At 42.4% G+C, this 26,828-nt stretch overlaps 1 protein-coding gene across 2 annotated transcripts in view; it reads right to left on the minus strand.

The window, feature by feature from the left end:
- The window catches only part of LOC308692995 (alpha-2-macroglobulin-like), a 32,997-nt gene extending 7,842 nt beyond the window's left edge, over nucleotides 1-25,155 (minus strand). Inside the window, exons 1-21 of one of the 2 annotated variants that reach the window (XM_081369675.1) lie at nucleotides 25,067-25,155; nucleotides 24,507-24,687; nucleotides 24,232-24,388; nucleotides 23,277-23,329; nucleotides 23,097-23,117; nucleotides 22,748-22,913; nucleotides 22,545-22,629; nucleotides 20,584-20,695; nucleotides 20,354-20,474; nucleotides 20,131-20,240; nucleotides 19,550-19,720; nucleotides 19,235-19,468; nucleotides 18,918-19,127; nucleotides 18,681-18,830; nucleotides 17,404-17,529; nucleotides 17,201-17,297; nucleotides 16,787-16,904; nucleotides 16,318-16,543; nucleotides 11,942-12,068; nucleotides 7,778-7,899; nucleotides 7,628-7,679 (exon numbers count right to left, since the gene is read on the minus strand). In XM_081369675.1, coding sequence (XP_081225801.1) covers nucleotides 7,628-7,679; nucleotides 7,778-7,899; nucleotides 11,942-12,068; nucleotides 16,318-16,543; nucleotides 16,787-16,904; nucleotides 17,201-17,297; nucleotides 17,404-17,529; nucleotides 18,681-18,830; nucleotides 18,918-19,127; nucleotides 19,235-19,468; nucleotides 19,550-19,720; nucleotides 20,131-20,240; nucleotides 20,354-20,474; nucleotides 20,584-20,695; nucleotides 22,545-22,629; nucleotides 22,748-22,913; nucleotides 23,097-23,117; nucleotides 23,277-23,329; nucleotides 24,232-24,388; nucleotides 24,507-24,687; nucleotides 25,067-25,152 — 2,725 coding nt within the window. In that variant the 5' untranslated portion in view covers nucleotides 25,153-25,155. Of the gene's footprint in view, nucleotides 1-7,627; nucleotides 7,680-7,777; nucleotides 7,900-11,941; nucleotides 12,069-16,317; nucleotides 16,544-16,786; nucleotides 16,905-17,200; nucleotides 17,298-17,403; nucleotides 17,530-18,680; nucleotides 18,831-18,917; nucleotides 19,128-19,234; nucleotides 19,469-19,549; nucleotides 19,721-20,130; nucleotides 20,241-20,353; nucleotides 20,475-20,583; nucleotides 20,696-22,544; nucleotides 22,630-22,747; nucleotides 22,914-23,096; nucleotides 23,118-23,276; nucleotides 23,330-24,231; nucleotides 24,389-24,506; nucleotides 24,688-25,066 lie in introns of those variants that run through there. The other variant, XM_081369674.1, reaches the window with a different exon arrangement.
- Nucleotides 25,156-26,828: the final 1,673 nt, after the last annotated feature.

Consider the following 26,828-nt stretch of genomic DNA (forward strand, 5'->3'; position numbering starts at 1 on the left):
TAAAGATTAATAGACAAACGAACTCGTGAAATATTCTAAAACCATCTGTGAAGTCCCAATATAATTGAGGCGCGTGTACCAACTAGCCAATCATGGCCGGCAGATGCAGTGATGTTGCAAGCTGCTTTACAGCGTATAAAAAGGAAACCTACCTGAAAACACATCATCAGCTTCATGTCACGGTTGTTGAATGCATTGTTTCCTTTTCGTCTCGTGTCTGTGTTTGTTTATGTGTGAGTGGGCGTTGTCCCGCTCACGTGTCTGTCAGCGCTCCAGCTGATAATCATTATCATCACCATCACTGTTCACAGCTGCAATTCATTCCTGTTCCCTTCATATACTCACACCATTCTCTGTTCCAGTGTCGGATTGTTTGTTTGAGGTCCCGTGGAGTTTGCCGTGTCAGTGTTCGCCTCGCCGTGTCTTCCTACTGTTCGTGTTTTTCGTCATTCGGTTTCACTGCACTCCAGCACCGGGATTTGGATTCTTCACCTTACTGCACCAGCGCACCACAGACCATCTAGTCCCTGCACGAGCCTGAGTCGCCGCCCACCAGTGTATCTGAGACTGTGTTTGTGTTGTTCAGAGTTAATTAAATATTAAGAAACCTGCGTTTGCTTCCAGTCTTGTTTCTATCATGACAGAACAATCCGACCAAACCATGGAAGCAGCAGGTTACGCCGCAGCAACGATGGAGGACTTTGTTCGCGCAAGTATTCAAAGGATGGATGCACAGGATCGCCATCAAGGGGAAGCGGCGCGCGCAATTCAGGCTCTCGTCACGCAGGTGTCCGAGCTTACCCAGCAATTTCAACATCTGCAACCTCCCGCTGCGCCAGCCGCACCGCCCGTCCCTCCCACACCACCGATGCCCGCCTCTCAGTCCGAGCCCCGCCTTCCGACTCCTGAGCCATACTCCGGTGAGCCTAACTTTTGCCGGCCATTTTTGACTCGATGCGGTATGCATTTCGCACTCCAGCCCCAGACCTTCGAAAGGGAGGAGACTAAAGTGGCGTTTGTATTAACCTTACTGACTGGGAGAGCGGCACTATGGGGGACGGCGGTGTGGGAGAACAAAGAGCCATGCTGTTCCTCATTCCAGGAGCTCTCAACAGAGATGAGACGAGTTTTCGACCGCGCGGTCGCGGGGAGAGAGGCTGCCAGGGTCTTGTCAGAACTACGCCAGGGGGAACGATCTGTTTCGGACTATGCCATCGAGTTCTAGACCCTGGCGGCCGAGTGTCGCTGGAACGAGGAAGCGCAGTGGGATAGGTCCCTGCATGGGCTGGCCGACCGCGTCCAGAGGGAGATCTACGCTCTGGACCTACCCCCCTCACTGAACGGACTTATCGACCTGGCTCTGAGGGTGGACGCTCGACTAGCCCGGGTCGGACCACGCGCTCCACCCAGCCTGCCTCGTGGGGGGGTGGAACACCAGCGGTCCAGCGGCATGGACGCGGCCGGTCCCTCCGATCCCGAGCCCATGCAGGTGGGTCGAGCTCGGCTTTCCCGGGAGGAAAGAGAGAGGCGGAGGTCCCAAGGCCTTTGCCTGTACTGCGGGGGAGCGGGACATTTTGCATACAACTGCCCGGTAAAAGGCCAAGCCCGATAGTAAGCATGAGGCTACCTCTGGGTGGGATCTCCGCCGAAAAGTCCTCATCTACATCCACCATCCTCCCGGTAAGACTTAGATGGTCTGTCCACGATCACCACTGCACCGCACTTGTGGACTCCGGGGCTGAAGGTAATTTCATGGATCGCACCTTTGCACAACAGTTTCAAGTCCCACTCAGAGCACTTCCCCAGAGAATCACCGTACATGCACTCAATGGACAGTCACTACCAGCTATCTCCCAGACCACCGAGAACATCACGCTCACCACCTCAGGGAATCACTCAGAGACTATATTGTTCTACATCATGGACTCCCATCACACACCCATTGTCTTGGGTCACCCCTGGCTCAATCAACACAACCCCCGCATTGACTGGAGACAAAGAACCATATCAGCCTGGAGCACTGAATGTCATAGTTTGTGTCTTGTGTCTGCCTGTTCTGTTGTCTCTGTTCCTGTGTTGCAGGAGGAAGCAGTGGATTTATCAAACGTGCCCGCGGAGTACCGTGACCTGAGGGAAGTGTTCAGTAAGTCAAGGGCTGCTTCTCTCCCTCCGCACCGTCCCTACGACTGTGCTATAGATTTACTGCCAGGTAAGTCTCCGCCTAAAGGCAAGATTTATTCACTCTCGGTTCCGGAGAGGGAGGCTATGGAGAAATATATTTCTGATTCTCTAGCATCCGGGTTCATCCAACCTTCCTCATCTCCAGCGGGGGCGGGGTTCTTTTTTGTGGGGAAGAAGGACTGGTCGCTGCGACCTTGTATTGATTACCGGGGGCTGAACAACATCACGGTAAAGAATACTTATCCTTTGCCGCTGATGTCTTCAGCCTTCGAGAGGTTGCAGGGAGCGTCCATCTTCACAAAACTGGACTTACGTAATGCTTATCATTTGGTCCGTATTAGGAAGGGGGATGAATGGAAGACTGCCTTCAACACCCCTAGGGGGCACTTTGAATACTTGGTCATGCCTTTCGGTTTGTCCAACAGTCCCGCAGTCTTCCAAGCGCTCGTCAATGACGTGCTGCGAGACATGATCGATCAGTTTATTTATGTTTACCTGGATGACATTCTGATTTTTTCCTCGTCTCTCCAGGAACACGTGCAGCACGTCCGACGAGTACTCCAAAGGTTGCTAGAGAATGGGCTTTTTGTCAAGGCGGAGAAATGCGCTTTTCATGCACAGTCGGTCCCTTTCTTAGGACACATCGTGTCGGCTGAGGGTATGCGTATGGATCCTGACAAAGTTAAGGCTGTGGTAGAGTGGCCAAACCCAGATTCCCGTAAGGCCCTACAGAGGTTTCTGGGGTTCGCCAACTTCTACCGGCGTTTTATTCGCAACTTTAGCCAACTAGCCGCACCTCTGACTGCCTTGACCTCTCCCAGAACTGCGTTCAGGTGGTCGGAAGCAGCCGAAACTGCTTTTTCCAACCTCAAGAGCCGCTTTGTTTCGGCTCCCATCTTAATCGCCCCTGATCCTTCACGCCAGTTTGTGGTGGAGGTCGACGCGTCAGAGGTGGGGGTAGGCGCAGTTCTTTCACAACACTCTCCTTCAGATAACAAGATGCATCCATGCGCGTTTTTATCTCATCGCTTATCACCCGCTGAACAAAATTACGACATTGGCAACAGGGAGTTGTTGGCGGTCAAGTTAGCCTTGGAAGAGTGGCGCCACTGGTTAGAGGGGTCTGGGGTACCCTTTATCGTCTGGACTGATCATAAGAATCTGGAAGACATTAGAACCGCCAAAAGGTTGAACTCCAGGCAGGCTCGGTGGGCACTTTTTTTCGGCCGTTTCGATTTTACCCTCTCGTATCGTCCGGGTTCCAAAAACGTCAAACCCGATTCTTTGTCGCGTATTTTTGATCGATCCGAACACGCACCTACTCCCGAGCGTATTTTTCCTGAGACCCTAATTATCTCTACGCTCACATGGGAGGTCGAATCGAGAGTCAAGAAGGCTCTAGAAGGGGTAACACCTCCGATCCGGTGCCCACCGAACCGCTTATTTGTGCCGGAGGAACTACGTCCAGACGTTATTCGGTGGGGTCATTGTTCTAGTCTAGCCTGTCATCCAGGAGTTAGTCGCACCCTCTATTTGGTCAAACAACGATTCTGGTGGCCGCTTATGGCTCGCGACGTTCACAATTTTGTTTTGGCTTGCTCAGTTTGCGCCATTGGCAAGTCGTCCAATCGACCCCCAGATGGGTTACTCCAACCGCTGTCGGTGCCTTCGAGACCCTGGTCCCATATCGCACTAGATTTTGTTACCGCCCTCCCACCCTCCCAGGGTAACACGGTAGTTTTAACCGTGGTGGACCGATTCTCGAAGGCAGCCCACTTTGTTCCCTTGCCCAAATTACCCTCAGCCAAGGAGACAGCGGTTGCAGTCGTTAATCACGTCTTTCGGTTACATGGCCTCCCGACAGACGTGGTGTCCGACAGGGGACCCCAATTTGTGTCCAAATTTTGGCGAGAGTTTTGTAAGTTGCTGGGGGCGACGGTCAGTCTGTCTTCCGGGTTTCACCCCCAGAGCAATGGTCAAACTGAGAGAGCCAACCAAGACTTGGAGAGAACCTTGCGATGTACGGCTGCCAGGAATCCTTCCTCCTGGAGTCAACAACTGCCTATGGTGGAGTACGCCCACAATTCGTTGCCAGTGTCAGCTACGGGCCTATCTCCTTTTGAGTGTAGTATAGGATACCAGCCACCGGTTTTTCCTAGTCTGGAATCCGAGGTCGCGGTTCCCTCCGCTCACGCCTTCGTCCAGAGGTGTCACCACACATGGACGAGAGCCCGTGAGACTCTCCTCCATGTGCGGGCGCGCACCAAGGCCAAAGCCGATCGCCACCGGTCTAGGCCTCCCGTATACGTCATCGGTTCCAAAGTGTGGCTTTCTACCAAGAACATTCCGCTCCGCTCCGTATCCAATAAATTGGCTCCTAAATTCATTGGCCCGTTTTCTGTCACCAAAATAGTTAGTCCGGTGGCAGTCCGCCTCAACCTCCCTCCAGTGTACAGGAGAATTCATCCGGTATTCCACGTGTCCAAAATTAAGCCCGTTTTTTTTCCCCGCATTAATCCGCCTGCCCCGGTTCCCCCACCGCCGCGACTCGTAGATGGGGAACCATCCTATTCGGTCCGTCGCATTCTGGACTCTAGGCGGAGGGGACGCGGATTCCAGTACCTGGTGGACTGGGAAGGTTACGGTCCGGAGGAGAGAAGTTGGGTTCCGGCTCGTGACATCCTGGATCACTCTCTTATCGATGATTACAATCGACAGGTAGGGAGTCTGGGAACGCCGTGAGGCGTTCCTAGAGAAGGGGGTACTGTCACGGTTGTTGAATGCATTGTTTCCTTTTAATCTCGTGTCTGTGTTTGTTTATGTGTGAGTGGGCGTTGTCCCGCTCACGTGTCTGTCAGCGCTCCAGCTGATAATCATTATCATCACCATCACTGTTCACAGCTGCAATTCATTCCCGTTTCCTTCATATACTCACACCATTCTCTGTTCCAGTGTCGGATTGTTTGTTTGAGGTCCCGTGGAGTTTGCCGTGTCAGTGTTCGCCTCGCCGTGTCTTCCTGCTGTTCGTGTTTTTCGTCATTCGGTTTCACCGCACTCCAGCACCGGGATTTGGATTCTTCACCTTACTGCACCAGCGCACCACAGACCATCTAGTCCCTGCACGAGCCTGAGTCGCCGCCCACCAGTGTATCTGAGACTGTGTTTGTGTTGTTCAGAGTTAATTAAATATTAAGAAACCTGCGTTTGCTTCCAGTCTTGTTTCTATCATGACACTTCAAGCCTGAAGGAAGACTGCGCAGGCACAACCAAAGCATGGCAATGCAACGTGGCGTCTGGTTCCTCTCTCAGAGAACTATGGTTGCATGCGTAATAACATTTCCTTGCGAAGGAACTCAATGCTTCATCAGCTGACGCAATGGCAACGACAATACCAACTACGCCATGCTGACCAGTGCCTGCTTAGAGACTAAAAATAATCTAGAACCTTAGTGTGCGAAAGTCTCATTAATAATGGACACTGATAACAGTTTAAAGGTGCATTGCGCAACATTTCATGTTAAAAATACCCGTTTTTCTAACCCATACATGCTTAAACAATTGCCTGATGGGCTGAATGAGCCCTTCTCTGATCACTGCGATTGCCTCTAAAATCCTGTACAGTAAAATAAATAAGAGGGATTCGGGTCGGAATTTGAGACTGGGTGGGACGTCATGCGTGTTCAGTTGCAGTGTTGCAGTTTCGCTTGTCACCAGAGCGGCCATAGATTGTTCAAGGGAATGGGCCGAACCATTCCAAGCACAGTCTGGCTGTAGCACGAGTCTTAAAGTCCCTGTAAAGGCAATTCTAAAAAAAAATTCTAAACACGTTATAAATGTTAGAAATGTATTGCTAAATCATATTACAAAGACTGTGAACTGTGAAGTACTGAATTGTGGAGTTAGACCGTTAAACAGTTTTTCACCGTTGCTGTGTTCCGGATTTTTTGGGCGGGGCTAAAACGGGGGCTCGATGACGCACTGAGGCCCCCTGAGCTCGACACACGCCCCTACTTGATGACGCACTGGAGCCCATTCACATCAGTTTGCAACTCAATCGCGAGTTACTGTCAGTACTATTATTAGTTACTACATCCTACAGTTTGCTAGCTAGCTATGCCTTCGTCACGGAAATGCACATTACCTGGATGCGATCACGTACAAAACAGATCGGTGTCCTTATTTAAATTTCCGAAAAACTATCATATCAACAAGAGGTGGATTAATTTTGTGAAGAGCCACCTTGATGGAGAGCTGAGGATCACCGCCAAAACCCGCCTCTGTAGTGATCATTTTACACGGGATAGTTTTATAAACTTTCGTCGGAGACAACTGGGATTCATTCACTGATAATCCGCTGTTACTGGTGAATGTGGCCGAACAGACTATCTTCCGCCTCGGCCTTCATCCTCCCGTCGCGCCGACAACTGGTGCCATCATCGGCAGTGCGTGCCCACCAATGAGTGTAAGTTGCCTTGTGTGCTTATGTTATAATTAGAGTAGGTAGTCCAGGCTCGAACATGTATGGCTTTGTAAAAGAAATTAGGCTGCTAGGAGCATCCTTTCCGGCTCTAGCGGTGACAGTTGAGTGTTCAGTGTTGTTGTGAGTCGACTGCAGCGAGCTTTCGCGCGAGTGGGCGTGGTTTCAGCGCAGCCAGCGGACACGCCCCCAGCGTTTGAGAGCAGAGACTACTGCTCATTTTTGCAAGATTTTGATCGCTTATTTTATGTACTTGCCGGCTTTTTTTATCATTAAAATTTGGCTGGGTGGCTAATAACACATTTTTCTGTGGTGTGACAAACTCAGAACACATACTTAATTTTGACTTTACAGGGACTATAAGCTCCACTAGCTCATAGTATTTCGAATTTTGCGGCATGGTGCGGGATTTGCTTTTACAAATATCTGACTTTACTGACTCCGTGCTTTCTATTTCGTCAGAATCATGAGAAAAAACCCTTTTTATACACTGTAGAGAACCTTGCGAAGTCATCACTGCATCGGCCATGATTGGCTGTTGTTACACGTGCCTCAGACACTAGGTCCTGTGTCCCCATTGCGTCAGCTGATGCGGCATTGAGTTCCCTCGAAAGGGAACTACATTTGTCATGAAAGGCTGACAAATTTTTTCTGCTTTCTCAATTAAAATGTCGGAGACATATTAGAATATTTTGGTTACTGTATATTTTAGCTCCATCTATTGGTCCTCAAATGTCCTCTATGCAATGTGTACTAATTTTCATGAAGTGGAGATTGTGTTTAGAAGATATAGAGCCATTTAATCTTTACAGTCTGTATGACAAATGAATGAGTCAAAATTCTTTGAGCATCTTTTTGTCAGTTGAAAAAGCTTCATTGCTTGGCCCCCCCAAAAAAATGAACAAAAGCAAACGGGACCCAGCATTATCAGCATTGTACACCAAAATGTATAAATATTTGCAGACTTACCATTTGGACACAATAACCAGCTTTGAGTCTCTGTCTTTTCAGTTCCTTCTGCCTGCAGCATAAAATAAACACATCAACACATCATTCTGACATAAGCAGCATTATGATAAAGGGTAATTGACGTCTAGTGGACGTTTGACGTGCACTGACCTGTACAAGCAGACTTCGTGTGACTGTGTCAATACGTCCTCTCTCTGGGACGCTCACAATCTCATTGTCACACACAGTCTGGGACGCCTCTGCCTCTGCACTGACTGTAATATTCAAGACTCCTACAACACAAGACATGTACGTGAAGATACAACAGACACAAACACAGAGAAACCATCCCACAAAACAAAACAAAACAAAAAAAAACTGATTTTCTCAGCTAGAGAAGCTCAAATTTCTTTGTTAAAGTTTAGAAGAGACCTCCACAACTGACTTACAGTCCACAAGTCTCACTACAGGAACAGTAACCCTGGAGCTTTTTTTTGCTGAAAGGCACATTAAAGGCTTACGACTCATTCTTTGTCCAATTTGATTATTAATACATTTTATATGGTAGAAATGTTTGAGTTCATAATGAGATATTTGATTTGTAAAGTTGTTGAGATGTCTTCTAGACTCTTCTCGATCCTTCCCTCTGGTCTTAATGCATACTGAAAAAAAAAACTACATTTTGGACCCAGCTAAGCAAACTCAAGCAACTCAAGCAAAAGTCTCCATTTTTATGTTAATGTTATCTCATTTATGACTTTCTAATGTGTTTGGAAAATGTGCTGTATATACAATGCTGGGCAATTTAAACTAGTAACCCTTAATATTCTGAAATGTATAATGTTTTTTATAGATAGTTTAAGTATTTACAATATTAGTATTATAATTTTTTTTAAATCTTTTTCTCCCAAAGAAAATTTTAAGACTATCTAAATCTAATCTAAAGACAAAGCTGATACATAAATGAGACAAGAAAATCACTACTAAGTATCCTGAGCTTAGAGAAATCTCTGTCAGGGCAGCACATCGAAATCAAGACACAACAGTACCTCTGACAGCACAAGTTCAAGTCCCAGCTACTGTTCCCTTCTCACCTCTCCCATTGTCTAAAGGTGCTCTAAGTCAGTGGTTTTCAAACCCTGGGTCGCGACCCTCGGGTGGGTCGCGAGACTTAAAAAATGGGTCACCAGGATGATTTAAGGAAAATATAATTAAATTAAAAAACAAAATTTGTTTTCATAAAATCATAGTCTATAGGCCTATATAAAAGAAACACGCGCAATATGGCTATTTAAACAATTAATAGATTAATACAACGAAAGAAAAAACTGGCAGCATGCTGCTGAGTTTGGTTCATTTCTGTGAGGCGCGGCGCCTCACAAACCAGTTGACGGAAAGGAAACCGAGACGGCAGTTTGTTTGTTTTCTTTATTTTACAAAAGCACAATGTTGTGTTTTATTGCGAGTGTACACAAATATAAATAAATACTTTGCAGTTTCGAATGATGTCCTGAACAAAATAACGGAGTATATTTATTTATATGATTCCATCATGCCGGTGGCGCCTCACATGCACACAACATATTCCAGCATTGCAATCTTGACATCGCAGCCGGCTCATTATCAAAATAAAATAGTCAACCTCACATAAAAATTACACTGCTCTGTTTAAATAGTCAATAGCCTACAATTCGTGCCATTCAGCACCGCTCCACTGTGATGTTTCCAAGCACATTTTTGCGCATGTGAAGAGGGTGATTTTCTGAAGAGGGATCGATATTGGAACGTGAGTGAAGTACAAAGAAGCCCACGAGCGTAATTTCCTATGGGGACAGGGGGGACATGTCCTCCCCACTTTTCAAAATTCAAAATTTGTTTATAGCTAGTGTGCACGCGATGTTCCCAGACGCGCGCGCATCGACATAGGCTCGGTCCTGCTCCTCCGTGGTATCGCGTTTGCGGCACAGGCGATGAAACGCCAGAAACAACAACAGGTGACTAAGCTATCGTTATATGATCCCGCTCTTATTCATGCAATGCTTTTTCATGCGCGACAAGACAAAAGAGAACGCGCTGTCAGTGAATGTCCTCCTGACACACACACACACACACACACGACCCACAGATAGATGCGCGCCAGTATCAAGTTCTCTTTCGCGCTAGAACGAACAACACGTATGCCATGTCCGTTTTGTCGAGTATCCTCACAAGAACAGTCTTAAATGAGTTAAATAAAATCTTAAATGAAAGTAAAGAGTAGTGAGAGAATGGGATGCGTGAGATCGTCAGCTGTGGCTGGTCCTAAAGTGGCAGCAGCTAATTCTCTGAGAAAATTACTAACTGCTCTTGACTAAAGAATGCTTGTAGCTTTAATAAGGATTTATCTATATTTAGTTTATAATTTATGCAGTGCAGAATGTTTTGATAACCTTATTCAATTTCTGTATTTCATACCTGTTAGACAGGAAAGGCACAGGTAAATCTGACATTTATAATGGGTTTATGTAAGGTTTGTTTTAAGTTCACTTAAATTAAAAGTTTTTATATTTTTTGAAGCCTATAAATATTTAAAATTTGGGGGATAATCATTTTAATTTTTTCTTAGAAGCCTATAATAAATAATAGTTTAGCATCCAAATAAATCGCGAATATGGAAAAAAACATTATTCGAATGAGAGAGTTACGTGAGCCCAACGCCGCTTACTTTCACTTTCGCTTTAAATTATTTCGCTTTGGCTTGTTTATATATATTTTTTTCATTCTTGTTCTGTTCTGAATATCATTAAATTTAAAGGATTTGTTGTGGAATATTTTTAGTGATTTTTTTAAGCATACAGCAAACGATAGTAGGCTATTAATTGGTTAAAATTCTTACAATGGTTAATGGTTAATCGGTTAATTAGCATCCCTGTAGCTTTAGCTAGATCAAAAGAGTGCAGAATCAACTTTGCGTTACGATCGCGTCACGGATAAGCCACTGCACGTGCATCATCAAAAGCGGTTGTTAACAAAAGGCTTAAGAATAGGCCTATATAGGCCTATGGGTCGCGTCAATTAAAAAAAAAAAAAAGGGTCGCTCTTGAAAAAGTTTGAAAACCACTGCTCTAAGTGATGTTGGGTGATGTCACTTCTTGTTGACGTTTAAAGTATTGTCAAACAAAACAGAGGCTAGCTAGACCCTCCCTCCTCCTCATCCGGGCACTAACCGCTCAAACCCTTCTTGTCGGTTATTGGCTGGAACACTGTTTGTTATGTTTCGTGGTGCAGGTTAGCCCAGTTTGTTTTTCTTGCCGTTTGTGGAGCCTGGGGCGTCTACAGAGACCACGTTTTTTTACAGTGTGTTCAGGGGACAGGCAGCTAGCGGATGGTGAGTAGATGTTTGCTGTATGTGACAAAAAAATATTTGGCCTAAAAAACGCGTGACATCGCTTAGAGCATCTTTAATGTCTCTCCTACTACTGTTCTGTCCATTAAAGGTGAAAAACTCCAATGTCATTGTGGCAAGCAGGGCGAGGCTGAGAGCAGTGGGAGATAGGCGCGAGGCCGGTGGCGTGATTGATGAGACCAGTCTCGTATCTCTCACGGAGGAGCTACAGACGCATAAAAGGAGGAACGATGACAGTGAAGGACGAGGGAGGACCAGGCCTGGGCTATTTATGATAGGTTTTGTTTATATGTGGCGGCAGTCATCCGTAAGGGGCCGCTTTTACTTTCGCTTTGTTGTTTGTTTATTTTACATGATTAAAGTCTTTAAATATTCGCTGGTTTCCACCTCCTCCTTCCCACAACAACTAACTTTTGTTACAACTAACTTTCGTTACAGTCATAAAAAGAGCCCCCTCGTAAGACAATAAAGAGATGTCCATGTTTCCCACAGCCCATTCTTATTTTGAACTCCTTTCTCTCAGAACTTTCTCATGTCTCAGTTGTGCCTACTTTTATTTTTCCTAAGGAATTTTAGGAGAAACATTTGAGTCACTGTTGATACTAAAATGAGAGATATTTGAGAATCACAATTAAGTCTCCTGAGATTAAAAAAAAAGAAGAAAAAAAGCAACCTTTGAACAATAAAAATATTCCTATACTTGTCTTGTAAGAAATTGCAGCAAGACAATAAATAGATGTTCAATGTTTCTTCCACCACATTCTCAGTTTTGACTCTTTGTCTTTCAAATAATTCTCATGTCTCATTTGTGCCCATTTTAATTTCTTCTAAGGTGAAATGCTATTGATACTAAAATGAGAGATATATGAGAATCACAAGTCTCCTGAGCTTAGGAAAAGCAACCACTTAGCAATAAAATTCCTCTGAATGATTCAGACTGGAAAACTCACCAAGAACAGAAGGAGTGAGGATCCATTTAAAGGTTTTTCTTCCATCAGCACATAGACAGGATGAATACTGATCATCAGAGGAGGCTTTGAGAGTGTAGTCTGAGGACGGAGCTGGAGTCACTTTAACCTGTCAATCAACCACACATGATTAGAGGAATATTTGATATGATTTGATTAGACTGAGTCTGAAATCTCACTGTGACGATCCAGTATGAAACGCCCCGTTGATTTCCTGAGGGGTTCCACCTGGATGCTCTAATCAGTCTGTCCTTTAAAAGAAGCCCGTGCTTGTTCATCGGGGCTCCATGTTTATTTTTGCTTTGCTTTTATGGGTTTTGTTGTTGTGACTTCTGGAGACATACATCACATTAGCTTACATTGCATTACGTCCCATGCCATTTCATGCATACATTGTACTTTACACTACTGATCTGACTGATGCCATTTTACACTTGTTTGGTTTAGTTTCGGTTCTTTTGGTTGTTAATAAATTTCGTGTTAAAAGTAACCGCTCTGTGTGTCCCTTTCCTTTGTTACGGCCTTTTGGAGCCACAGGTCGTAACAAATGGGGGCTCGTCCATTTGGTATTTGTTCGTGCTAGCGTCTTTCGGAATTTGGCGTAATCAATGGTTAGCGTTTGGGAGAGGAAATCTCATTTGAACTTGTGACGTCATTTTCGCGGAACGGGACACACGTGTGGAGAATTGTTTGGTTGTTGCGTGGAAGCTCATCGACTGGTAAGTTGACAGTGCAATATGGTTCTTCTAGTTTGGAGTTTTCCCCGGTGAGGTATAGCAGCATGTTTCCTTTGAGACATGTTGGTTATTTTTTGTTTTGGTAGTGTTGCGGAGAAAGCGGGTAGTAGCAGTTGACTCAGGAGCACATCCAGGGTGTTGAAGGTGTCGCTGCTCTGACCGGTAGCATTTTTCACCCACTGGGTTGAAGTGCATAAATACCCCCCGCCTGTAACCTCATGAAGACCAGGGATAAGGATAGATAGGTTTTTTTTTTCTCCTCTCTCTCTCGCGCTGAGGAAAGTTAGTGGGGAATGCTCCGAGTATTTGATTGCACTTCTGGCTTTTTATTGGTCTGTTTGTTTTTCTGATGGCGGATATTAATGCATTTTTAGAATCTCCTTCGTATACATTGCTAGGAAAATGTACGAAGGAACAGCTGTTAAGAATTGCTGACCATTATGAAATAGATGTCGTTGATAAAAAACGCAAGGAAAGTATTAAAGCTGAGTTGAAGTTAAAATTGTGTGAAAGGGACATTCTGAGTTTGGATAAAGATTTGGTTATGTCGGCACAAATGCAGTCCGATTCACCATCTGTATTGACGTTTGAGCAGCAAAAAGAATTGTTGCTGTTGCAAATGGAACATGAAAGATTGAAACAACATTCTGAACATGATAGGTTGGAGTTAGAGAAGGCGAAAATTGAGGTTGAAGTTATGAAGTTAAGACTTCTGAAGGAAGGTAGGGAAGATCGAGTTACATTTGCAGTGAATTCAAATTTGAAACTTGTTCCTAAATTCAACGAGGAGGATCCTGATATATTTTTCACTCTCTTTGAGCGTATTGCTGAGCTACAGGACTGGTCAGAAGAAAATCGAGTGTTATTGTTGCAGTGTGTGTTGACCGGAAAAGCACAGTTAGTTTTTTCCGCGTTGAGTAAGGAAGATTGTCAGGATTATGATCTAATTAAATCAGCGGTCTTAAAGGCGTATGAATGTGTGCCTGAAGCATATCGTCAGCAGTTCAGGGCATGTAAGAGGGAACAAAAGCAGTCTCATTTGGAGTTTGTGCAGGATTTGAGAAAATACTTTACTCGTTGGTATACTGCGCTTGATATTACATCTTTTGATGAGTTGGTTCAACTGATGATATTGGAACAATTTAAAGTGTCTGTCCCGGATATGATCGCCACTTATATTAATGAGCGTAAAGTTAGTTCACCGGAGGAAGCGGCAGCGTTGGCTGACGATTATGTACTCTCTCACAGAAGTAGCTTTGTTGACGGGCGCTCGCGGGGAGACGGTAATATGCTTCGATCTAGTACATCTCTAAATAGTTTTTCTCCTAGGTCTAGTTACCTTCCTACATGGAAGTTTGACCCGCTTAGGACATGTAATTATTGTCGTGAAAAAGGGCATTGGAAAGCTGATTGCCCTTTACTTGAGGAGAAGGCTAAACGTGACGTTAAGGTTCCTAAACCAGCTGCTTTTGTGGCTTTAGCTTCTAATACCGTTGAGACGTGTGTAAAGGAAAAAGTGGATGCGGACTGTTTATCTGTATTTTCTCCTTTCCTTACAGAGGGTTATGTGTCTCTTGTGGGCAGTAATGAGGAAGTTCCGGTCAAGATCTTGCGGGACACGGGAGCCATGGATTCATTCATTTTAGAGTCTATTTTGCCTTTTTCTTCGCGGTCTGACACGGGTGACAGCATGTTAGTCCGGGGGATGGGTATGAGTATACTAACCGTTCCTCTTCATAGGGTGAAACTGTCATCGAGTTTGGTGAATGGTGATATTGTTTTGGGAGTGCGTCCTGCTTTGCCGGTCGAGGGCGTTCATCTTATTTTGGGGAATGAGTTAGCAGGGGGGCGTGTATGGCCGGATGCTCCTGTGTCACCAATAGTTTCATCCAATGATGTGTTTCCGCAGATCCCTTCATATGTAGATCCGGTGGGTGTAACAACTCGTGCAATGACTCGAAGCACGACGAAGGAAGTAGTTGATAGTCCAAGAATGATGTTGAATCAACTGGGTAGTTCTCTGTCTATGCCTGATTTATCTGCTGTGTCCTTTCCTGTGTCTGCAGAGGAGATGGGAGAAGAGCAACGTTCGGATTTATCCTTGGCTGAGCTGTTTAACAGTGCTGTTCGAGACGATCATGTGTCTAACATCGCTCGAGGTTATTTCGTACAAGATGGTATGTTATTGCGGAAGTGGGTTCCTCATGGGGACGATTTTGTTGGGGACCCTATTATTCAAGTAGTGGTTCCCACAAAATTTCGAATGGCATTGTTGGAAGTTGCGCATGATTTGTCTGGTCATTCTGGAGTACGAAAGACCTATGATCGTGTGTTGAAGTATTTTTTTTGGCCTCGAGCAAAAAGCGACATTTCATCTTATATAAAACAGTGTCACACTTGCCAGTTGATCGGTAAACCTAATCAGAAACTAAAACTGGTTCCATTACACCCTATTCCGGCAGTGGGTGACCCTTTTGAGCATCTTATTGTGGACTGTGTGGGCCCGTTGCCATCTTCCAAGTCAGGTAGTAAATACTTGTTGACTATAATGTGTTTGAATACTCGTTTTCCTGCTGCTTACCCACTGCGTACGATCACTTCCCGCTCAATCGTAAAGGCGTTATCTCAGTTTATGTCTATCTTTGGTGTTCCTAGGGTTATCCAGAGTGATCAGGGAACTAATCTTACTTCCCATTTGTTTCAGCAGGTTTTAAAACAGCTGCATGTAAAACATCACCTTGCGACTGCATACCATGCTCAAAGCCAAGGCGCACTGGAGAGGTTCCATCAGACTTTAAAGTCTCTTCTTCGGTCGTATTGTGTGCAGCTGGATCGAGACTGGGAAGAGGGATTGCCCTGGTTGATGCTGGCGTCACGAGAGGTTGTACAGGAGAGCACTGGCTTTAGTCCCAATGACCTTGTGTTTGGTCATAAGGTTCGTGGACTTTTGGCAGTGCTCCAAAATCCGGTTAAGATATCCGATTCTCCAAAAAATCTAGAGGCTTATGTTTACGGGTTTAAACAACGATTGGTTCAAGCGCGAGTGTTGGCTAAAGTGAAATTGGAAAAACAACAAAAAATTATGAAACGCTTATTTGATCGTACCGTTGAGCGTCGTGTTTTTGAGCCTGGAGATCAAGTTTTGGTTCTGCGTCCTTTGGTGTGCTCTCCGTTCGAAGCCAAATTCGATGGTCCGTACGTGGTGCAGCGGAAAGGATCTTGACAGAATCCCTGTCTTAAGGGGAGGGGTGTGACGATCCAGTATGAAACGCCCCGTTGATTTCCTGAGGGGTTCCACCTGGATGCTCTAATCAGTCTGTCCTTTAAAAGAAGCCCGTGCTTGTTCATCGGGGCTCCATGTTTATTTTTGCTTTGCTTTTATGGGTTTTGTTGTTGTGACTTCTGGAGACATACATCACATTAGCTTACATTGCATTACGTCCCATGCCATTTCATGCATACATTGTACTTTACACTACTGATCTGACTGATGCCATTTTACACTTGTTTGGTTTAGTTTCGGTTCTTTTGGTTGTTAATAAATTTCGTGTTAAAAGTAACCGCTCTGTGTGTCCCTTTCCTTTGTTACGGCCTTTTGGAGCCACAGGTCGTAACACTCACCATGATGCACTTGGACAGATAGTTGAAGACCGTGGCCTTCAGCTCAAAGATCTCCCCACGGATGATGGAGTAAGGCAGAGAGAGCTCCAGAAAGAAGGGCTGGAAAACTGTCAGCTGAGCAGGAGGAGCGAGACCCAGACCTTCAGAGGACAGACAGAAGACCTCCGTCTCCCAAGAGGTGATGGTGTCAGGTACCGTGACAGGAACCTGAGCTGATCCAGAGTCCCTGCGGAGGAATTACAACAATAGGCATATTTGATTCTGACTCTGCCACTTTTCCTGTATTAAATAACAACATTCAACACACAGATGATCAAATAACTGAATTCAGAATCTCTAAAGCAAGCAAGGTATTTTCTTGCGGGTCTTGTGGGTGTGAGGGGGAGATGATGTTTTAAAGATAAGTAATAATAAGATAAATATGATGTTAAATGTGATGCACGTTAAATACTGATTACACTTCACATACCCCACTTCAGCAAGTTCCCAGATCCACGTTTCTGGAAAGACGGTCCGAATCGTCACTGCTGGAGAACGTCTGTCTAAACTACCACCCAGTCGTGAAGACATCACCACATGATCCATCCCTGGAAAAAAAGTGATATTTTGTAGTTAAGTGATATGTATGTGAAAAGCACGTCAAAATAATTCTATATGCAGTAAGAAGTGAAGGCAAATCATCATTTTCATACACGTTAGAGATTTATTTTACTGTTGTTAAAAAAACAACAACGCATCACTACTACATCAATTGTTGAATTGTAATTTGTGTGTAATTTGTCAAGTTTCACAAATTGAACATTTTATTTTTTGAAATGTATTTAATAACAAGCACCTACATTTTAAAACAATACAGATTGGATTGTGATAACAGTACATGTACCTATATGGTATTGGTGTCGGTGATACATCAAGCCTCTGTATGACAGACACTGAGGGACTCGGATAACCAAATTTGTTGCCATCTTCAATCCCACTCTCTGTCAAATGATAATGATAAACCACAAAAAAGTCATGAAAATACAAATTATTTTATTCTGCCAATCATTATCTAGTGCACTGCCACACATATAATCCACCTGTTACCTTTAAGGATTCATAGGCGTTGTCTGTCGGCACAGCTCGACGGGGTCTCACATGCAGACACTCCCGCTCATCTTCAACACGGTAAGGATAATCTGACCCCGACTGCACTGGCAGCAAGTTGAAGACCTGTGACAGGACCACGTTCACACATTATCTGTATGATATCCAAATAATTCATATATTTTCCAACAAAAGTTTAATTCCATTTTGGTGAAAGAGAAGATTAATGTTAATCTCCTGAGACTAGGATGTCAGCTTAAACACTGATGGATCATAGCAGTAATATCTAATGTCTGTTATCACTAGTTCCCTTTCAAGAGCTACTGTCAATGCTGCAGTGCTTTTGGGAATACACTCTGTGTGACCAACTGTGAAATATGTGTGAATACACGCTAACGAAATTGGCCTTGAACTTGGCAGACTCTGACGTCACTGGAATGCGCTCTCATCAGAGGCTATAGATAAATGTGAAACCGGTGCATTTTCAGTTTTTTTTTGTCTTCGAGACCATACTGCGTTTGTCTCTGTGTGCTTCACCTCTTTGTCTGTCACTCTTGTTAATAGTTGGTTTTCAACTGGCAGTGTGCAGAAATTCTCTCTGTATGTGAAGCGAAAGAAGAAAAGAGAAATTATGAGTCAAAGCAGACAGTGTGTGTCTCAGTGTTCACGGCCCTTGCCTGAATGAACGACACACCTCAGTTCTGTTTTGTCTGTTTTGGAAAAGAGCATGCTGCCTGTGCGTTGGAACAAGGCTAGTGCGAGCATTGCGAAAGGTTTTCGGTTAAGCTGCTTCGTGCTCGTCTTGGGGCGCCCCCTTGTAGCAAGTACATGCTGCTCCACTAAACACTGAAAAGCAGTGCAAGACTGAGAGTAACTTTTGAAATGGAACATCTCACATTACTTGACTGTAACTCTATTCCCTGAAAAAGCGGGAACGAAATGCTGCGCTTTTTTGCCACACTGAGAATGTGTCAGGACTTCTCTTCAGACAAAGAAACCTGAAAACGCACCTGTTTCACATTTATTTATAGCCTCTGACAAGAGCATATTCCAATGACATCACCATCAGAGGCTGCCAAGTTCAAGGCCAATTTCGTTGGCGTGTTTAAACACATATTTTGCAGCTGGTCACACACAAAGTGTATTCCCAAAAGCGCTGAAAAGCAGCGCAGCGTCTCATTCCCGCTTTTCAGGGAACAGCACACGAGACGATTCACACTGTAGATTCACACTATGAAGACGCATTTAATCAATACTGAATCTTAAAGCATCTACACCTTGTCAGCATCCAGACGTTTTCCTGGCTTCAGGATCAGGACGCTCTGATCTACAGCACTGAGGCCACACAGTGAACCAGGCTGAGCTGAGAGCTGGAGAGTGTTTATCTCACCAGGAACCGCTTTAGCAGGAGAAAACTGCAGAGACACCTGTGAAATACAGTGAATAGGATTTATTTTAGAATTGAGTCAGCATTACAGTTTAAAGAGGTTCATTTCTAAAGCTACAAAGCATACCTTGTTTTTGAAACACTTTTCGATGTCGAAATTTTTGCTACTAGCAACAACATTTTCACTGGGCAGAACACAGTATGCCAGAATCTGCAGTACAGGAGCCAGATCTGAACCAACAGACAGTTTGAACGACATTGTGCCACTTGCTCCATTAGAAGACTTCACTTCAATCTTCTCATATCCATGATGAACGATCACTCCTCTGGACAAGACCTGAAACAGACAGATGACACTCTAATAACAAACTGACTAGAGCAGCCAAATAATACTGTTAAACAAAAACATCTCTGTAATAATATAAATACTGCACATGTTCTCACCATATAGACAATGTCCGTTTTGAAGTCTTCAACAGTCTCTCCAATAAAATAATACTTGATGGTGGCTGTAAACTCAGAGTCACACTTTAATGGTTGCTCAGTATTCTCTATAATCAATTCACTTAGTGTTGGAGTGTATGGAGTGGCAGGCTGGAAGAGCTGGACTGGTTTTTCATCCACAGAGATGTAAGGCTTGTTGTGGCTATAATAACGGGACTCTTGAGAGACACTTGCCTGATAACAAAGAATCAGAAATAACTCATGCAACTGAACTCTTCAGGAAACACAAAACTAAGTGAACACAAATTATCTTACAATCAGATTAATATCACTTTTAGAATGACTGGATGTATTAAAAGAGAAGCTGGCCAGTCCATCGCTGTCTGTAGTGAGATTTAGAAGCAGTTTTGGGGACCAAGTGTTACCCTCCATAAGATAAACCTCTTTGTTTTGAATTGGTGCACCTTTGAAATTTGAGAGTTTGATCTGTTGAAAATAAGATTTTGAAGGAATAAATTAATGAATAATTCTGTACATATCAATGGTGTTAAAGGAGAAGTTCACTTTTAAAATGAAAATTCTGTCATCATATACTCACCCTCATGTTGTTTCAAACCTGTATGAATTTCTTTCTTCTGCTGAACAGAAAGGAAGATATTTAGAAGAATGTCAGTAACCAGACAGTTTTGGGTCCCATTGACTTCCATAGTAGGAAAAAAATATACTATGGAAGTCAATGGGACCCAAAACTGTCTGGTTACTGATATTCTTCTAAATATCTTCCTTTCTGTTCAGCAGAAGAAAGAAATTCATACAGGTACAGTATATGATAACAGAATTTTCATTTTAAAAGTGAACTTCTCCTTTAAACTGAGACAAACTGATTTTAGACTTACTTTTCCTTCTATAATTGATCCATGTTCATATGTTTTGGGCAGCTCAATAAATGTGGCTTTACCAGTTTCATAAGTGAGAGTTACAGATTCAGATTTTGTCATGGTGATCTCTGTAAACAGTAAAAACACCAAAATAAATATTCATTAAAATAAAAGTAAAACATAAAAAATGAGAAATTCAAGAAATGTAGGTAACAGGATCTGACCAAATCCCGCAGCTCACCTGTTCCTTCTTCTGTAACCATTGCCTCAACACGAAGATAATTTTCCAGCCTATCATTTAGTGTGGCGTTGAAAAAGACTGATATTGCTAAGGTATGGATGGCACAGCCTGTCTTTTTTATCTAATTATGAATGAACACAAACATAGCATTTTAACTAAAGAGTGGTATAACTGGATAAATGGAGGAAAGTAAAGATGCAATTACTTGTACTGTGTTTCAACTCACATACCTCAATGGTTTCCTCAAAACACACTGGAGTGGTGTAAAGGCTCTGGTAGGACCAATTATTACGGCACACTTTCACCCATGATTTACCAGGTACAGGCTGTCCATAAGTGTATCTGTGAAAAAGGTACAAGCAACTGATCTACGACCCAGGGTTGAGTTAAGCAACTAATACAATCATGTGAAAAAGAAAGTACCCTTTTGAATTCTATTGTTTTATGTATCAGGACATAATACCAAAAAATCATCTGGTCCTTAGCAGGTCTTTAAATTAGGTAAATACAACCTCAGATGAACAACAGCACATGACATTACACCGTGTCATGTTTATTTAACAAAAACTAGGCAAAAATGGAGAAATCATGTGCAGGGGCGTAGCACAAGATCCCGGGCCCTATGCATAGGCAGTCCTGATGGGCCCCCATGTCCCTCAACCGCAAAGTGTGGGGCGCAAATTGTAAAAAAAACTAAAAACAAAACAAAAAAACAGACAGGGCATCAAGCAGGGACTCTGTATTTGATTGATTTTCAAGTAGAATATACATAAATAACAAATAAATAAAAAAAACACTGGCTGTCCAGAGCCTCTTTTACATCACCTCAACAAATTGCATTCAGAAGTGAAGACGTTTCTTGTTGATGCGAAGTCCGACCTTGCACAGCACCTACAGGTAGCTGACCTCCTGTGGTTAGCGCAGTTGTCATACTTTAAGTTGTAGACATTTTGGACAGGTTGAATTTGTTAAACAGATAGATGCAAGGGAGAGATGGCAACACCTTGTATCTTTCAGACAAAGCTCTTGCTCTCTGCCTTCGTTTTGGTCGAGTGCGAATATCCTCAATTTAATTACTTCTTCCATTCACCTTAAGCTGTCTGTGTGAGGCCGGGTTTTCAAAATTGACTGCCTTGAAAACCAAGTACCGAAATTGGCTTCAGGAGGAGGATGACATATTGTAAGGGTTTCCATGAGAAAGCCTCTTCTCTCTAAAAAAGAAATTGGCAGCATGGCTTAGGTTTGAAAAATTGCATTGGAACAAACCACAAGAGTTCTGGAACAATAGCGTTTGGACAGACAAGACGTTTGGCTAAAACCAAACACAGCATATCAGCACCAATACCAAAACACCTCATACCAACAGTCAAACACTGGTGGAGGGGTGATGATTTGGGCTCATTTTGCAGCCACAGGACCTGGGCGCCTTTCAGTCTTTGAGTTGACCATGAACTCCTCTGTATACCAAAGTATTCTAGAGACAAATGTGAGGCCATCTGAACGACAGCTAAAGCTTGCCTGAAATTGGGTCATGCAACAGGACAATGATCCCAAGCACACCAGCAAATCTACAACTGAATGGCTGAAAAAGTGGCCCAGTCAAAGTCCAGACCTCAACCCGACTGAAATGCTGTGGGTGGACCTTAAGAGAGCTGTGCATGAACAGATGCCGACAAACCTCAAAGAACTGAAGCAACGTTGTAAAGAATAGAAGGCCAAAATTCCTCCACAACGATGTGAGAGACTGATGAAGTCAAATAGAAAATGTTAACTTCAAGTTATTTGCTAAAGATGGTTCTACAAGCAATTGAATCATAAGGTGTACTTAGTTTGTCACACATGGCTTCTCCATTTTGGCTTTATTTTTGTAAAATAAATAACGAAACAATATGTCATATTAATATGATAACATAATAACAATATTAATATGTCATGTGTTGATGTTCATCTGAGGTTGATGTTTTAAGACCTGCTAAAGAATTTTATTATGTTCTGATACGTATAACCATAGAATTAAAAGTGTGTACTTTCTTTTTTCTTTTTCACGACTGTATATTAGGATGGGGATTACAGTAAGTAACTGACCCAACGTTAAAAAAAAAGAAGAATACAATTAACAATTAAATGAAAGTAACTTAATTGTGCCAAGAATGGAAGAACTCGCTTAATGCAGGAAATATAAACCACTCACTTTCCGCAAACCTCAATTATCAGTTCCTCTTCTTCAACACATAAGTCATTTGGGCTTTTTAAAGTAACTTCAAACTTAGGCAAAACTAGAATTTAGAAGGCAGAAATTATAGTTATTAGTCATCAAATTAGATATTAATATACAAACATATTATTGAAACTCTTCCCATGCAACATTGCAAATAGTTTGTTTTTATGACTTACCATATTTCTTCACCTCAAAATCATGTGAGATCATCCTGTCACCAATAAAAGCCTTCAGTTTGTACATGCCTTGACGGGCCTCTGGGTTTAATTCATAAGAACGCTGCAAAATCCATCTTGTTGAAGAAACATTTGTCCATTGACCAATCCGGTTACGTTGACTGTCCTGTTTAATACCAGAGACAGTGCAGATATTTAGTTACAGCTACACATATCCTGACTATCAATGAAGAAATGTATAATTAGCCTAATGAAAATACAATAATTGCAAATATAACAGAATTTCTATAGTGTTAATAGGATTCAAAAGGTGCTAGTTATGACTGCACAGAGGGTTTTGTGTTCTTACCTCAATAATCACTGTACTATACTGTAAAAGAGCAAATAGCAATTAAAGAATGACAAAAACAGAAAGTGCATAGTGTGCCTTTAAAGAATAAAATCCAAAAATGTGTTAATTTATTAAAAATGTATTCAACAATGCAAGAGAAAATAATGGCAGTAAAGATGCAAGATAAACACATCAGACCTGCTGATCAAGGGGTGCAAAGCTTGTATCCATGGTAACAACTCTGAAGTGCACTGTAAAATAGAAATGCGTGTTCAAAGAAAACCCTGATTTTTGATGTCTTCAGCTCTTATGTAAGGGACAAGGCTTACAGTCAGTATTTCACTTGTGTAAATAACCAGACCTCATGTTAACGTTACCGTATTAAGGATCAAAGACAGTGATACAGGGCTGACAACTGTATTCTGCTGCTGTGTTAACATGTCTTTTGAGCCAAATTCGACTGCCAAAGCCTGTTTTAACTGTCATTTTACAAAAATTGCTGACCAGTTTGCACCAGCTGACCAGTTAGAAACAAGTAGGCACATACCAGACAGCTATTATCACATGTAAAGATCTATAGCAGGAGTGTCAAACTCCTGAAGGGCCACAGAGTTTAGTCCCAACCCTGCTTCAACACACAGACCTGTAGATTTCAGATAAACCTGAAGGATTTTATTAGCTGGATCCTGATCCTGACATTTAAGGTTAAAGCTAAACTCTGCAGTGGCTCAATAAGAACACCCCTGATCTATAGTATCTCAAATAAAGTCACACACTGATAAAAGTGATTTACGTTATCAGTTATTTGTAATTACAGTATTTAGGCTGAATATGTTTGAATCTCAGGGGATTGTTCAAACACACACTAGATGACCATTCTTGTGTTTCCAAAGCTGTTCGATTTCAAAGCTACTCATCCTTATCTTCTTTCCTTATCTTTTCTAATGTTCCTCTTTTCTGTTTACAAGTTTGTAAATTCATTGAACGGTTTACTTCTTTTATCATCTTCTGGCCTGTGCAACATTTGTCATTTTTGACCTATGGTACTACATCAGCTCATTGCATGATCATAGCAAGCTTTACTTAATGTATGTAATGCATTTTCATCAGAATTACTTACTGAGGTTAAGCCTTTAAGACATTCAAAGCTCACCTGTCTGTCCTGGAATATAGATAGGTTTATCGGTCTGGATAAAGGTCAGAGGATGGTAAGGCTTGAACATGACTTTTCTCTCTTCAGTCATCTTGAAAGTTTCTCCCTGTAGTTCGACCTTCATTTTCTGCACTGATTCTGCTTCGACCAGAGGAGCCTGATGAGAAATAACATACTTTATTTACAACATGCCATCACAAAAACTAGATGTGTTATGGTGAAACTAACATATTTGATTATTTAGTTATTATCTTGTGCAGATTTTGATGGCTGACCTTGAAGTTAAAGCAGCGGTGAAACTCTTCCTCAGCTTTCTCCTCCAGCTGTAAAGTGCTCTGGTAACCATGAACCAGATGAATGGTCAGGACAAGACTTTCATTGGGCTTGAGAAGACTTGCACACAGTTTGGCCTCAGATCCAGACCCGATCACTGCAGGAAACGTCACCATGAAAGATCTGTCCAGAGAAAAGGATCATACAATATTGCAAAAAGTGGTTAGATACAATAAGAACCATAAAAAATGTGATCAATTATATGAGAAGTGAGAATACAAGGACAAACTGTGTAATTAAGTCTAATGACTTAATTCTTTATCTTTGCATGTTTATTCACACTGTTGCTCTTAAAAATACACTGTCATTAATTATGAATGATCTTACACATGCCTCAAGTTGTCTTTTAAACAGCAAACCTCTACTGTGCAACACAGATCCGTTAAATCAATACAGGAGAAATCATCAAGACTTACCTTACACAATAACTAGTGGTATAATAATTTATCACACTTAGAAAGCAAAACACTGCCTTCCTCAGCAGAAATTGTTAAAAACTTACGGCCCGGATGTTTGTCCATTGACACAGAACAGGAGGAAAGAGAGCAGAAGGAGCCCTTTCCAACAGCAGCTCATATTCAGAGTCATGATGACGAGCGATCATACAGGTCATGAGATGAACTGGACCGTCTCTTTTATAGGGACTATCATGCTAAAGGAGGTCTTTCAAAACATTTCTATTGATCATCTGATTAATGATTCAACCATGTAGGCAACGCAGTTCAACAACCTGTGATTTGCAATTTGTTGGTTTGTCCAAAAATTATTTTGTGAGTTTGATAAATTATATAAAAAAAGCAGTTCAAGTAAAGACATGCAAAAGCTTTACTCCTTCACAGATCATAATAAACATTCAGTTAATTATGAATATTCCTGACTGCATAATTCAGGGTTGAACAACTTAAAGATTGCATGTTGGAATATTCAAGCATGTAAATCTAAATAGTCCTTTTTTTGCAGGCAAAAGAGAATTCTTGTATTCTTGCATGTTATATGACTAAGAACTGAACTAGTTCATAGTCATTTAACATGCAAGAAATCAACTGAGAACTTTAAAGTACATAGCATAAGTGTACATGTGATCTGAAAACAAACTCCTACTCTTATCCTCATCTACAGAGAAATGTAGAGCTACCTTTAACTTCATGTAGACAAACAGTGGGCCAAGACAAACTGATCATTAACATCCAGTGCAAATACATGCACCCACCCACTCAAACTGAGAGGGAGAGATACTGTAAGCTCCTGTTTGCATTTGTAAATTCTCTGCCTTCACAATATGACTAACTTACGGCTACTGAAAGTCATTACGTTTTGAAGAGACGAAGCAGAGAGAGAATCCAAATGCACAGTTTTAATAACAAGGCAAAAATTTAGACACTCCAAACCTGAAAACTGGCAAATAGTCCACACAAAGAAACATGGAACATAATACAAAGACGTTCGTTTTCTCACACAAACCGCTCGTTTCGTGTCTTAGGCCATCAATGTGTACTTACGATGGGGAGTTGTTTAATTTGGACATCTCTGTGCATGCTCTTTGAGGTGGTGACCATAGACCTGCATTATATGACTGACAGACAAGAACGGTTTGACCTAAAAATATCAAAATTGAAACTACTGCGGAAACAAAGACACCTACATCTTAGATGCCCTTGAGGTAAGCTAAAACATACCAAAATTTTATTTCAAAGTGAACTATCCCTTTAATAGAAGATCATTACTCCAGCCACTGGGCATTTTAATCAGAATGTTATTTTTATTAGCCTAACAGTTACTTGACCCGCCCAAGGATGCGACTGTGAATTCACCCGCCCGCGGATTCACAAGTTCTGGCTATTTGCACGGTTGCACCAATCTTCTGGTGTATATCTGATGGTATATTTTACTAGACTATACTACTACTATACTTTACCAAAAGCAGTTTAACTGAGCACAAAAGCAGCTTCTTTAATTGCGTCTGACCTTGTTCACAATGAGCCAGCTGGACCTTTTTCACAGACTAATGGCGCGTTTTAACGGTCATCAGCATCGTAAATCCTGCAAAGTTTTTTTTATATTACTTTTCTTTTTTAATGTAAACATTTAACACTATATTTGTATTATATTACAAAAAAAAAAAAACATTATCAATCTCTCTTTATTTTTTAAATCTTTTTTGAAAGTTGTGAAAACGCTGTTGTGGCGCTTTTCTTTTCTCCTGGTGATGAAAGTGAAATAAAATTATATATTTAAATAAGTATTTAAGTATTTTAAATACAAAT

The sequence above is a fragment of the Scardinius erythrophthalmus genome, assembly GCF_964197995.2.
Source record: "Scardinius erythrophthalmus genome assembly, chromosome: 7".
In the NCBI taxonomy this organism is placed as follows: Eukaryota; Metazoa; Chordata; class Actinopteri; order Cypriniformes; family Leuciscidae; genus Scardinius; species Scardinius erythrophthalmus.